This window comes from Alternaria hordeiaustralica, assembly GCF_023758085.1.
Source record: "Alternaria hordeiaustralica strain BMP 2776 chromosome Unknown scaffold_3, whole genome shotgun sequence".
Classification (NCBI taxonomy): Eukaryota; Fungi; Ascomycota; class Dothideomycetes; order Pleosporales; family Pleosporaceae; genus Alternaria; species Alternaria hordeiaustralica.
In genome coordinates this window covers 1130774-1144238 of record NW_026056775.1, presented here as the reverse complement: position 1 = coordinate 1144238, position 13465 = coordinate 1130774, and the positions used below count along the sequence as shown (strand labels likewise).

Here is a 13465-nt window from a genome sequence, read left to right as displayed (position 1 = left end):
CTTGGCACATGCAAAGACACTATCTCGCAGCGATAAGATACACCACAGCATGTAACCCCACCTTTCCGCGAGGTGGGTTAACGACGCATCAAGGCTATGACTTCCTATACAGCAATAGTCTCATGCGTCGCGGATACGAAGCATTCATAACGTTACGGTCGTTTTCCCACAGGATTCGGATGTTTCAACCTGATAAAACACTGCACAGGACTCTGGAGATATTGGACAGCAGCAAGACATGTGCTCTGTTGGTTACAGACGAGATGATAACAGATACCAGACATAGGGTGAAGTTCGAGACAGAGTGTACGAAGATGTGGACTGTAAGACGCGGTGATGTCCGTGCTGCGCCCTTCCCCGGAAGTGGTCAGGCTGAGTGGAGACTGTTCCTTGCAGGCCCTTACTACCTCTGGTTCCTCTTCTTATCGTTGTTCGAGCCTGAGATACCATCTTTCCTCGTTGTCATCGTCGCAAGTCACTAGAGCCTTATCTGGGATCGCAGCGCTCGCGACGGTATATAAAGTGAAAGAGAAGTGCCAGGAAATGTCCACAGCATCCTTTGCTAGTACCGTTGATCAACATGCGTTGCTCAGCTCTGGTCTCGACCGTTCTTCTCGGTATAGCGAGCTCTTCCACCATCCCCTTCCTTGGATATGATAGAAGAGTAGCGCGAGACTACTTTGACAAACGCACCGACAATGGAACGGCATACTCTTGCTTGACTGAGGCTGCTACCACCACAGTAGCGCCAAAGACTAATCCATGGGCTCCTTTGACACCGGATGAGAATCTCGCTGTCTGGACAATGCTCCATTCGCCATCCTCCGGTCTCAATCTTACTGATCCCACAAAAGCTGTGCTTACGGACAACTATGTGTACGTCATGCTCGAAGTGGTGCTTGAGGAGAAGAAAACGCGGCTGACAGGTACCAGATTCTGGCTTGATGCATTGCACACTAATAAGACCGATGTTCTGAAGCACATGGACGAGGGTGCAGCAATGCCCGCCAAATACGCCCGAGCCATCATTTTCCAAGGTGGGAAAGCTGAGCCAGACTCCCAAGAGTACATGATCGGCCCACTCCCCGTATCTGCAGAAACCACGATCGAGAAGCTGGATTACATCTACAACGGCGGTTCAGGTGGTTCCGTGCCATACAACGCCAGGTACTTCGACGGCCCAAGGTCGACGGCAACCGAGCCGCTCATCACATCCATCATGTCGAACATCTCAGACATTACAGCAGCTCTCTTCCAAGGAGGTGTTTACTTCGGATCGGCCGACGAAAGAACCAATCTCTCCTCGACGACTGGCACACCTATCTCTTTCGATGGCTCTAGCGCTTTTCGTAACATCATGTTCCGCTTCCCAGGTCCCGCAACTTACATGACACCGCTGGACTTCTATCTCCTAATCGACTGTAGCGGCACTGATCCGTCTCTCTACTCACTGAAAGGATTCGTCACAAATGAAAAGTTCTACCCTACCATCGCAGACCTAAGGAGTGCATTCGAATCTGGCGATCTTGCCATGGAGTTCGACCAGACTCTCGACGCAAGTTGGGCGCTAGTCGACTACAAGCCCGAGCTAGGCGTGCGAGATCTGGAGGAGCGGCTCGCGCCGAGCACTCTCGAAATTGGAGGCAAGCGATACAAGCTTGACAAAGAGAACCAGTATGTTGAGTATATGGGTTGGTCGTTTTACATGTCATTCTCGAGGACACTTGGCATCATGTTTTATGACATCAAGTTTAAAGGTGAACGTATTCTTTACGAGCTGTCGATGCAAGAAGCTACTGCGCAATACGGTGAGTATTCCATCTGTCTCTTACTGGACAAGAGCTAATTACTACAAGGTGGCAACCAACCGAAGGCTGCCAATACAGTATACCACGATACCTACTATCAGCTCGGTACGGAGATGGGCAGCCTGGTGGAAGGCTTTGACTGCCCGTGGGGATCGACGTTCTGGAATATCACCTACCCATCTTACAACAAAACGGCAGTCAACAAGAACGCAATCTGCATCTTTGAGACCGACATGAACTTCCCGCTCTCACGTCATCGCACGGGCGCATCCAACGAATACGGTTTCAGCAACCTCGGCAGTGTCAAAGGCGCTGGACTGATTGTTCGCGCAATTGCCACAGTTGGCAACTATGACTACATGTTTGACTACTCCTTCCACATGGACGGCTCGCTGGAAGTCATTGTACGAGCATCTGGGTATCTTCAATCTAGCTTCTACTATCCGGCGCAAGCAAAATTCGGACCGAGGATCCAACAAGCCACCCAAGGCTCACTTCACGATCACATTGTTACGTACAAGGCCGACTTCGACATCGTTGGTGCGGCCAACTCGCTTCAAGTTTCAGAGTTGGTAGTTGTGAACCAAACCCAACCGTGGTTCCCTGAGCTTGGCGAATTTGAACAGATGGAGATGAACATCACATACATGGCCGAAGAGCAGCAGTTTAACTGGGCACCCAACAACCAGGCTATGTACGTCGTGTTGAACCCGAACGCCACCAATGCCTGGGGTGAGAAACGCGGCTATCGTCTCGTACCCGGCCGTTCCGATATTCACCTCTCGACCCTCAACTCTCCATGGTCACGCAAAAACTCAGAATTCGCCAAATCACATCTAGCCGTTACGAGACAGCACGACAACGAGCCATTTGCCAACAGCGTTCAGAACATCAATCTCCCCTTCACACCGCAGCAAGACTTCAGCAAGTTCTTTGACGGCGAATCAATTGAAGGTGAAGATCTTGTCATTTGGTTCAATCTTGGCATGCATCACTACACCAGAAGCGAAGATGTACCTGTAACCTTGTACACGGAGGCTTATTCCAGTATTGTATTCGCTCCGCAAAACTTCTTCGACAGGGCGCAGGATGGCGATCTACTTAATCGCAGGTGGATAGAGGTCGACGAGGATGAAAACATGACATTTGAGACCTATGGTGTGGGGCTAGATGTTTGCCCAGTCGTGTTGGACGAGCCTACAGCACTGCTAGGTGGTGGTGGTGAGCTGTAACAAGCGACGATCGGCCAAACCAAGACACATCAAAGTATTAACACTGTCAATTGACAACGCGTCGCGATCTGGTGACGACCACCGCTTCACTCTCATACGTGGCATTCCATCACGTCAGCATTCTCTTCATCGAAGGTGATTGTTCGTAACTATGCGATACGTGAACACACAATGGCCAAGATCAGACTTGACGCCATAGAAGTGGTATATGTTTTTTCTTCTCTTGCTACAGCACCACACCTCTTTCGCCTATAATGCGCCTTCCAATTGCCACCACTATCGCCGCTGCAGGCTTTCTCGTTGCCTCGCGGTCAGATTCTTCAAACCACGCAACAAACGCCGTGTCATCGCCAGCCTCTACCGCGACTCTAGTGGCTCGTCAAGATGACACAAAGCCGCCACCCTTTGTAACGTCCATCACATTCCTTACCTCGATAGCATTCGTAACTGCCGAGCCGTCTGGTACAGTTATCTTGCCATCGCGTAGTCCAGATACCTCCTCTGAGCCGCCACCACCTCCACCACCTCCGTCAACTACCACGGAAACGCCGACAAGTACCGAACAACCATCTACTACGACCAGCGCTACTACTACCACTTCTCCAGCTTCCACTGAGACCAGAACAAGGTCCACTGAAGCATCCGCAACATCTCCCACAGCATCTCCAACCCAAACCCCTCACCCAGATGTCGATCCCGGCCCCTGGCTAAGCAGAGGTAAAATTACCGGAATAGTCGTGGGCTCCGTTTTCGGCTTCATCCTCCTCGGCTTGACAATTTACGCACTTTTCGCAGCATACCGCGGTATCAACGTCTGCGATTGTTTTGGTGGTTGTTTCGGCAAACGCGACAATGACGATGACGCAGAAAAGGGCCCATCTCGCTTACCTTCGCGGTCGGAGGACACGTACCCGTATCCTGATGCTCTTCAGCCTGTAGGTGGCTATAGAGCTTATCGTCCTGCCCGGCCGGTGAGTTATGAGCCACAGCAGCAGCAGGTTCCGCTTCCGCTGCAGGAGAGGACAGCAGGGAGACTGCAGAAGGGGTATCGAGGTGTTTAGAGTAGACAGCTCTGGTTGATGATCGTTATAGAATAATTCGAAAGGCGATAGCTTATCAACTACTGTTATAGGCTCGACAAAAGTGACAAGAGAATCGTTTATTTCATTAACATAGAGCAAATTTTATAACCCATCAAATCTCCCACGACCAGCAAGAAAGATACATTTCCCCATCCACCGTACGCTAATTCTCCGCCATATTCACAGTCTGCCTCGAGAAACTGTCTACCCTTGGCACGTTCGGCCTACTACGACGCTTCGTCTCCATCATGCGCTGGCGAATCTCTTCCGAGAGCCAACCCCGACACGCCGAGACAGAAGGCTGTACAATGCGTTCCTCAAATGTCGCAGCGTCTTGTACAACAAGCACCATGTAGTTGTTGGCCCACTGATGCACTCCTGGGATAAGCTTGCCGCGTATCCTGTTGAGCTGCTCCTCAGCATACGAAACCGTCCGCTTCTTCATCTCCGCAATTCCCTCATCCAGGTGTTGTTGGTTCTTCCTGCCTTCGTTCCAGCTCTCGACAGCTGGTCGCAGTTCCGGGTATCCGATTGCCTTCCAGATTCCCTTCGAAAAGTCTGGGCAGCCCAATAGTCTTTGCTCGAGCTCGTAGAGTAGGCGTACTTCTTCGATGAGGCCTTCGTCGATCATTTCGTCTACCCGTTTGTCCAGCCTAGGTTTCAGGTGCGACAGCTTGGAGTCGAGGAAGATGACTGACAGGTCGCATTGCTGGACGAAGGGGTGCGAGAGGAGTGGCTCGGTCAACGAGATGGATCCACCGACCAGAAGAGGGGTCTTGCCGTCGTCGTGTATTTGCTGAATGCTTGAAATGGCGTTGTCAACAAAGGTGGTTGGTTCCTGGTCGGGCTGCAGATAGTCTATCAGGTGGTGCTTGACACCATCCATTTCCTTCGTAGTAGGCTGCGCTGTTATGATTCCTCCACACTGATAGATCTGAAGACTGTCCACGGAGATGACCTCGCCATTGATGGCTTTGGCGAGTGCGATACCAAGCTTGGTCTTTCCAACGCCCGTCGGACCGATGATCGCAATGATGGATTTGTGTCCCATCGTGTAATGATTTGGACGAAGAGAGGACTAATGAGATGTGTGTCGTAGACTTCACAAACAGAGAAGATGTGATAGTTGTGAGTGAGTTAGAAAGACAGTGCGCCACAGGGTGTCTTTATGAACAGAGGAGTGGCTGCTCACAAAGTCCAGGCTTTCTTCGTCGACCAACTTTCTCCAGAATACACTTTAGCTATGACATGTTCGATTCCCTGAAACCTCATTCTTCCTGCTCGCCCATAAGTCGGTGCGACAAGCCGGCGCAAAATGATGTAACAGATCCGGCCAGGAAGATGCATCCGCAAAGGATTGTAGACTCATGTAACCTACAGCATTTCCGGTGGCTCGTATTCAAGGCAAAGTTAAAACTCATGTCGCTTGAGGGTAGTTAGACTGCTAAGTCTTAGCGACATCTCAACGAAGAAGAAGACATTGGAGAGTGCGCCATTAACTCCGACTAAGACGCCCAGGACTTCGTTTGGGCTCGTCATTGAAGTTGTACCTAGGTACTAGATTCTACGTCACTTACGGGGCCGAGAAGACACAAGGCATGTGAAACCGTCTTAGCGAATGCGAAGAGTGTTGTGTGCCTAGGTACCCGGACTAAACAGATAATAACCCGAGTGGTCCAAGTGTCGGACACAGCACTAGTCCTTTGATTGGCCGAAACCTAGGCTACCTGGGTACCGGGCCATTATTCTTTTGGCCCGAGTACATACATAGTAACACTCCACCTCGTGGCTCTGAAACAAGATACAAGCTACTGTTAGCGAGCTGTAGTTTAGGCTGAACGTGAAAGCTTACAACAACCGTATGGCACAACAGGCTTCGTGATAGTCTGCCGAGTCAACTCCGATGTATAAATCGCGGTGATGAGCTCCAATAGACGATCTCACAACTCGATCATCTGAAGGCTCAGCCACTACTCCCGTTATTCTACGCAGAACTTCGCAAGCTGAATATCGTCAACCATGGGCTCAAAGGAAGTACATGAAAAGCCACCGAATGGAACGAGTTCGAACCCATTCACATTATGCGTATTCTGCGGTACGTCCCCATGAGTACCCAGGAGTGAATGTATACTGATGAATGGCAGGGTCTAGTGAAGGGAAAGATCCCAGGTTCCGCGATGCCGCCAAAGCGCTAGCGGATATCATGGCGAAGAGATCGTGGTCGTTAGTGTACGGAGGCGGGACTATGGGGTTGATGGGCGTACTCGCTGGAAACGTAGTGGCATCGCAGGGATCCGACGCGGTACATGGCATCATTCCACGTGCTCTTCTACTGGGCGGGCCGCCGCCCGCGCCGGAAGAATTCGGGCGTACAACGGTCGTGGACAACATGCACGAGCGTAAGCGGATGATGGCTGAGGAGGCTGATGCATTTGTGGCGCTGCCTGGTGGTTTCGGGATGCTCGAGGAGTTACTCGAGATGACGACATGGAGCCAGCTAGGCATTCATGCGAAGCCGGTGGTTGTACTCAACGCATCTGGGTTCTTTGACGGTGTGTTTGAGTGGATGCAGACCGCGATCAAGTCTGGCTTCATCCCGGACGTTCAGGGGGGCTTGATTGGACAAGCTCGTACGGTCGAGGAGCTGGAGACGTTAGTTACTGCTAGAGAACCCGTTGAGGGACGATACACGTTCCTTACATGGACAGGAAAGAAGGATGAGGACACCGCAGAGGGTGAAGACTTGGGGAGTCGAAATGATCTGGTCTCTCCGTAAGCGTTCAATCGATACATGTAGCTTTAAGACATATTCACCGTCTTACATTGTCTTCTCGAATAACCTTTATCAATATAGATAGTGCGAGATAAATGTATTGCCCATTGTTCGGATCTTACGAATTAGGCACGCAGAGGCACTGCTAGTCATCGCTTCGCCTCGCTCAAGCCATGAAACTGATACAACGAAATACTTTCGTCAACGTGCAACCTTACCTCTCAAGCCATGCCTACTCACCAAACTCACATCACTCCTTGCTCTTCTCCTCACCCAAGTCAACCTCCACAAAATCCAGCTTCCCATTCTCCTTCCTCACACCACTATATTGTACAAGCAATTCTGAAGATATGCGCGCACTGCGACTATCGCCTAAATCCCCACCCTGGTGGCCGTCGCCCACATACGGTGAGGGGTCATTGTCTTGGAGCTCGATTTTACCTTCAGATTCGATATCCTTGCTTTGTTTAGCCGCACGAAGTTTGCGCCATTTGAGAATAAAGAAGAAGACTGTGTAGATTAAGACTATACTCGTCACTGCACCTGCGACAGCCAGACCGATGATAAGGGGACGGTGGTCGGAGATGAGGATAGGCGAGGAGGGTGAGCTACGCTTGGTCTTGGCGTTCCGGGGCCAGGTGAAGCCGGATAGGGTTGACATGGTCGCTGTGGTTATGGATTTCGGGGGCAGGTTGGTGGTGCGTATGTAGTGTTAGTGAGGATGGTATAAAGAAGACAATACCGGGTGGAGCGCTTTAATTTCCCTGTCCGGCTGACGAAATGACGAAAGACTGAGAAGCTTCGTGGTAATTTCGGATGAAGTAGTTGTAGTGTTGTGTACTTGGATAGTGATGTCCGTGAATAATGTCGTGAATCGGGTTCCTCGACATACCGTACTTTATACGCAGTATGCCCATTGTGTAAGTACATTACGAAGACGCTCGTTGCTTCTTGGTTGCACCTCTGAGTACACCGCAGCCTTGCGCAATGCGACGTCTTGTGCACTAACGTGTTGTGGAATATGATGCAGCGTGTATCTCCAAGGCGCGAAGCAGCTAGTGCTGCAGCCTGCAAAAGACGTGGTACTCGATGCGGCAAAGGTCCAAGGAAAAGCAATTCCGCAGATCGTCAGCCTCCAGCTTTCTTGTTTGAGCCAAATTCAATCGAGCAACCAGTCGTCATTGCATCGCCCTTGGAGCGAAGTGGTGTGCGTTCCGCATCTCCAGGAACTTTCTCCGTGTTTGTTCTCGTTGCTAAGATCAACCAGGTGTCCCCGGGGGCGCGCCGAAAAACATAACGGGAGGCATGTGTCGCGATGCAGATCACCCGGCCAAATGCATGTCGGGGATCATTACGTGGCTGTGCCGCAAGCCAGGCGGCCAGCCACTGTGTCAGTTGCACGGCGCGTTGCAGGTACATTTCCCACCTGTTAATCTCTCGAATGAGCCGGTGCATCTCGATCATGCTGTCAGCCTTCTAATGCGCGCGATGAAGGATTGTGTACGACCAATTCGTCGCATCTCCTGTCTGATCAGCGGCGAGAAGGTGATCTGGAAGGGGTTGAATAAAGAATGCGCATGCGAGAATGCGGAGTGCATACGGGACGCCGCTAACCGCAGCCGCATCATTGGGTTTCGGAAAACGCCACCGAATTGAACGCGCGGCTTTACGTCATAAGCGAGAACCTCACATCATGCAACTCAGCTGCGATGCTGAACTCTAACAATAGAACACGATCGAATCAGCAGCCCCAGAAAACACGTAGTCAGGAAAACACAGTCGTTGACGATGTTCATCGAGAGAAGAAATTTCACAATAAGTAGCAGAGCATGGAAAAGACGGCGCAACGAGAAAGAATCGTTGGGGTATTCTGAATGTTTCATTGAAATGACTTATTATAAGTATGCCGATTGGTAAATCCCAAGTGTCGCTGTGAATCATTCTGGTCCCACACCTGTCTCACGAGAGACGAAGCGATGTCAGCTCATGGCTGATGTCGCTAACCGATCGAAGAAACTGTCAAAGGAGACGTTTTATGACGATGTTGGAAGGAAGCGGTTGAGTGTCGACCTGCTTACAAGAGACCGGCAAGAGCAAGGAGACCACCAGCAACAGCGCCCATGGCGGGGACGTTGTTGGAGTCGGCGGCACCAGTACCGGTGGCGCTCTCAGCAGCGCTGGCGGCAGAGCTGGCAGCAGAGCCGAGCGAGGCGGTGGCTTGGGAGGCCTCGCTGGCGGCGGAACCAGTAAGGCTTGAGGCGTCGGAGGCGATGCTGCTGATGGCAGAGTCGGCAGCGCTCTGGATGGAGGAGGCGCCGGAGGCAGCGGCAGAGCCACCCGCGCTGGTGATGGAGGCAGCGGCGGAAGTGATCTCAGAGCCAATGGATGAGGCGGCGGAGGCGATGTCAGAAGGGACGCCGCCTACAGCAGAGGTGATCTGGGAGATGATGGAGTCGACCTGGGCGTTGGCAACGCCGGCGGCGATGACAGCGGTGGCAATGGTGGAGAAACGCATGTTGATGGTTTGGGTGGGTGAGTTGGTTGGGTGAGTGGGTAAAGAGTTGAGTGTAGTTGGTTTGATGTGGAGATTGTTTGAGCTGTAGATGGAGAGTAGAAGGCAGGGCGAGAGGAGAGCTCTTATACCAGGTGAGTGCATAAGAACTAGCGCGCTTGCATGTCGCCATAGCCCCAGCGGCCAGCAACAAACACAGCGGCCACCGCCCTTGCTCGCTTGCGCCTCCTCCACATTTTTTAGCCACGTAATGCACGCAATTAACTGGCCAGTGAGGCAAGTGACGCCACATGGGAGCGCACTGTCCGTGTCCTTGCCCAGATGCGGCGAGCCATCACAGCCCATCCCAGTCATCGGCAGCCGTTCCTGCTTTTTCGAGTGAAGCTTGATCCGGGGCCGCCTCTGGTTGTTTGAGCCTATGACGTCTGTTGACGAACATTTGTCCGCCGTGTAACGAGATTAACTGGGGCGAGAGGCGTTGCATCCAAGCCACAGCCTGCGACGCCCCGTCTCATCGACAGCGGAGCCATGCATGTCTCTGCAGCTGCCCATGGGACGATTCGGGCTATGGCAAGGCGTGCCAGTGCTATTTCCAGCGTTACAGTGATCAATTCACTCTGAAACAAGTCAGCACTTGTCGTCTGGCCAAGCTTTCTTACTGCTACAGCGACGCGAGTGCGGCGTTGAGCTTGATGACCCTGAAATGCAGGTGCTCACCGGCGTGCGACCAGCGACCGCTATAGCAACCAGCACCACGCTTCCTCTAGCTCGACATCTGCGTACCGCGACGCTGCTGCCAACTCCCATCTCCCAGCAACTGCACCAAGGTAAGTGTATACGCGGGTCCACCTGCTGTCAAGGCAACCAGCCACGCGTTGTTTGGGGGCCCGGAGTTCGGTGCATGTTCTGTGTACCAAGAAGATGATGAGACGTGCATGTCGTCATTCCCGGCTTCGTCGTGGACGCCGAGGCAAGCAGTTTCTGAGACGCAAACCGCTCCACCGAAACCGGGCGAACGTCAATAAGAAGACCGAGCTCGAAACCATGACGGAGAGCAATCTTGGGTGAATTGTGGCTCGACAGACGTTAGCTGGCGACGTTGACCAAGATTGGTGGTGTACCTGGCAGCCTTACTCGGGTCCCCTGTCGCGGATGCCGCCAAGCCCGATTTTGCCGTGATTCTAGCCCACAGGATTCTCTCCCGTGCCATGGCATTCTGCACCAACATCTTTATCTCTGATCGTCCTCTCCTATTCCCGACGCGCGTTCTTGATGTCACTCTTGTTCCTCATCGTGATGCAAGTCTCAGTCATGTCCCGAGTCGATTCACTCTGCAATTTCCCATCATATGGTGACATCTCTGCCGCCCTTTGCATCGTGACTAAAAGCACTTTCTTGGCCCCCACGAGGCTCGCTTCTTTAAATCAGAAATGCCTTAGCAGGTTGCATGCCACGAGATTGTGCATCCAGGGAACACGTGGAGCTCCCTTGGATGGAGATGCCTACTGTTATATGGGGCACATGTCAATGCACATACACTTGCTTAATTCCTACAGGCCCGGTTGATCTGAAATGTTGCAGCCGCTAAGCTGACAGCTGCCGCAGTATTCGTGAGAATGCTAGGCCGACCTACAGGTGTCATATCATCGTCAAGCTTATTATGTAGACGTGCTGCCGGCGAATGGGAAGGCTATGCGCATCTCGGCTTAGCGCACGGCATTCCTATTCGACGGCTTTACCACGCGAGCAATATTTCCGGCGGCCGGCCGGACTTCACCTATGTGATCACACCACCACACCACGCGCACCATACTACGTCGATTCCGTCTTTGCTCAATCACTCTGATCTGCCTGTGAAGAAGTTCAGCTACAGAATCGCTACACTGCTATTTCTCCAGGTTTGGAGTGCTCGACAGTGCAGATGGCGTCCTAATAGCCGCTGAGGCTGGACACCAACAGCACGTGTGACAGCGCATCACAATGACATCGAATGGGGATTGCGCATTTCGCCTCAAGCGCCCTTGGGAACAGAGCAGGCTCACATCTCGTCTTTGATGGGTGCTCTTCTCGCTCGTCCCTACCCTTTTCGTCTAATCGCTACTGCATTAGGACGCCTGCACGACGCCTCTAAATTGCATCTCTAGAGCACTTTCGACCCCATCGGCTTTCTTGGGACATGTTCAGCTACAGTGATGGACCGCTATGACATCTTCCGGAACGATTGCTGAGCTCTGAGCAAGTGCGATAGCTCGCACGCGCGCACCCTCGACTACGTTTGCTGTATTTCATCTTCTGGATCAAAGGTTCATGTGGTTTCTACCAAGTCACATTCGACGTCCACATGTGGGCTACGAAGGCTGTGATAATCCAAGATCCACTAGGAGGCGCTTAGTTGCATATGACAAGAACTTAGTGCTCAGCCTTCCCAATGGAGACGTAAGAGAACCATGACTGCTCGTTGTTTGCAAAGGCTGGGTGAGACTTTCTAGGTAATTCTTTCAATGACTCCATTCTGTGTACCTTTACTGCGACTGCCAGAATGAGTACAAACACCGCAGGCATCACTATCACAGCAATCATTACGAGCACAGCCGTCTACACACCTTCACCAAGCCTTGACAACGCTCAAGTATCGTCAACATCATCGGCAATGTACCATTCGGAAAACGATCGCTCGCTCTCTACACCGGCTGCCATCGGAATCGGCATCGCTATTGGCATCGTCTGCACCGTACTGGTCCTTGTTACAGTACTGTTGCTACACCGCGCATGGAGACTTCGCCGTTCACCACCAGTAAAGCAGTACAGGCAAGCCAAGTTATGGAAGGGCTTCGAGCCGGTCACTCCGAGCACCGCGAGAACTACTTTCGTTGGAACCAAGATGACCAACATATACTTGACGGAGCTACCAACACCGGTCACACCTGCCTTCCTTATGAGCCCACCGTTGCGGGGAGAGGAAGTAGACGTGGAAGAGAGATCTCGACGCTATAGCGAACCTGCATAGTCATGCTGTATACGACGGATGGCTTGTATGCAGTTTCGAATCAAGCTGGCGCAATATATGAGACAGGGCTATAGCTATGTTGAGAGTCTACGCACGAACTCCATCACGTCTCTCAGTGATCGTGCCCAGCAGATCCCAACTCTGCTCACGACTACGAACAAGAACAACCTGCGCCTTCTACTCGTCGCTGCCTGTAAATGTACAGGATCTTGCAACTGGCTCGTTGAGATCCTGCGCGCTCTCCCAGGCTTCAGCGTCGCCAACTCCTGTCGCGTCGATGAGATTGTCCCCACGCTCTTTGCCCTCAGCGCAAGCACCCTGGACTCCCTGCTACAACGCCTCGTCGGCGGGGCGCGCAAGGTGGTCATTCAAATGTTTACGCACATCAACAAGCACAGCGTCAGCAGCATCACTGCCCTGCTGCAGACTCGCATGTGTAGGTTAGACATGATGATCTCGCGGAACCTCCCCCGCCACGACCGTCGCCAGCCACACCAGAAGAAAGCACAGCCGGCTCCTCTTGCAAGTCTGGCGGGAGTTCCAGTCGAGCTATTTGGCATGATTGTACGCCATCTTGCGTGCTGCGACATTCGCTCTCTCCGACAGACGTGCAACAAGGAGCTCGTGGGCAGATGCAAAGACAGCTTCTACAACATTGTCGATCCGACCACCGCTTCCCTCCACATGAGTCCCAAATGAGGGAGACACAAGCACATGCTGACTTTGTCTCCGTAGCTTGACGCCGACTTTCCTGCGCGCGCAGTGTCACTTGCAAAGTTTGAGCGATGGAGCGATCACATCACCACACTACGCCTCAAGGCCCGAGAACCGCTTTCTTCTACCAGCTACATCAAAGCGCCGCAACCGATGGCGATACTTTCTCAGCAATGTCGGATACGAAAAAGTTCAAGTCTGCGCCCGCGCTGTTGACGACCTTTCCTCGATGCAAAGCTGTTCTGATCTAGCACGACACCCCAAGCAGTGGCTGGCTCATGTGCGACTACCAGTGCAGCCGGCGGAAGGTCCTTGACAAGACCATGGCTGTCCTGGG

At 52.4% G+C, this 13465-nt stretch overlaps 6 protein-coding genes across 6 annotated transcripts; 3 read left to right on the top strand and 3 right to left on the bottom strand.

Annotated features, from left to right (window-relative positions):
* Positions 1 to 580: 580 nt before the first annotated feature.
* On the top strand, positions 581 to 3040 carry J4E84_002551 (uncharacterized protein; the record flags this gene model as incomplete). The annotated part of the gene is made up of 2 exons (XM_049385173.1): positions 581 to 1808; positions 1857 to 3040. 2 exons carry the CDS (start codon positions 581 to 583, stop codon positions 3038 to 3040), a joined length of 2412 nt encoding a protein of 803 aa, XP_049247196.1.
* Positions 3041 to 4285: 1245 nt separating this feature from the next.
* Positions 4286 to 5173, bottom strand: J4E84_002550 (uncharacterized protein; the record flags this gene model as incomplete). The annotated part of the gene is made up of 1 exon (XM_049385172.1): positions 4286 to 5173. The coding sequence occupies one exon, from the start codon at positions 5171 to 5173 to the stop codon at positions 4286 to 4288; it is 888 nt and encodes a 295-aa protein (XP_049247195.1).
* A 968-nt stretch (positions 5174 to 6141) lies between these two features.
* Positions 6142 to 6898, top strand: J4E84_002549 (uncharacterized protein; the record flags this gene model as incomplete). Its single annotated transcript, XM_049385171.1, has 2 exons — positions 6142 to 6217; positions 6267 to 6898. The coding sequence occupies 2 exons, from the start codon at positions 6142 to 6144 to the stop codon at positions 6896 to 6898; spliced, it is 708 nt and encodes a 235-aa protein (XP_049247194.1).
* A 247-nt stretch (positions 6899 to 7145) lies between these two features.
* On the bottom strand, positions 7146 to 7556 carry J4E84_002548 (uncharacterized protein; the record flags this gene model as incomplete). The annotated part of the gene is made up of 2 exons (XM_049385170.1): positions 7146 to 7218; positions 7303 to 7556. 2 exons carry the CDS (start codon positions 7554 to 7556, stop codon positions 7146 to 7148), a joined length of 327 nt encoding a protein of 108 aa, XP_049247193.1.
* Positions 7557 to 8969: 1413 nt separating this feature from the next.
* Positions 8970 to 9410, bottom strand: J4E84_002547 (uncharacterized protein; the record flags this gene model as incomplete). Its single annotated transcript, XM_049385169.1, has 1 exon — positions 8970 to 9410. One exon carries the CDS (start codon positions 9408 to 9410, stop codon positions 8970 to 8972), a length of 441 nt encoding a protein of 146 aa, XP_049247192.1.
* Positions 9411 to 12057: 2647 nt separating this feature from the next.
* J4E84_002546 (uncharacterized protein) lies at positions 12058 to 13113 on the top strand (the record flags this gene model as incomplete). The annotated part of the gene is made up of 2 exons (XM_049385168.1): positions 12058 to 12375; positions 12481 to 13113. The coding sequence occupies 2 exons, from the start codon at positions 12058 to 12060 to the stop codon at positions 13111 to 13113; spliced, it is 951 nt and encodes a 316-aa protein (XP_049247191.1).
* Positions 13114 to 13465: the final 352 nt, after the last annotated feature.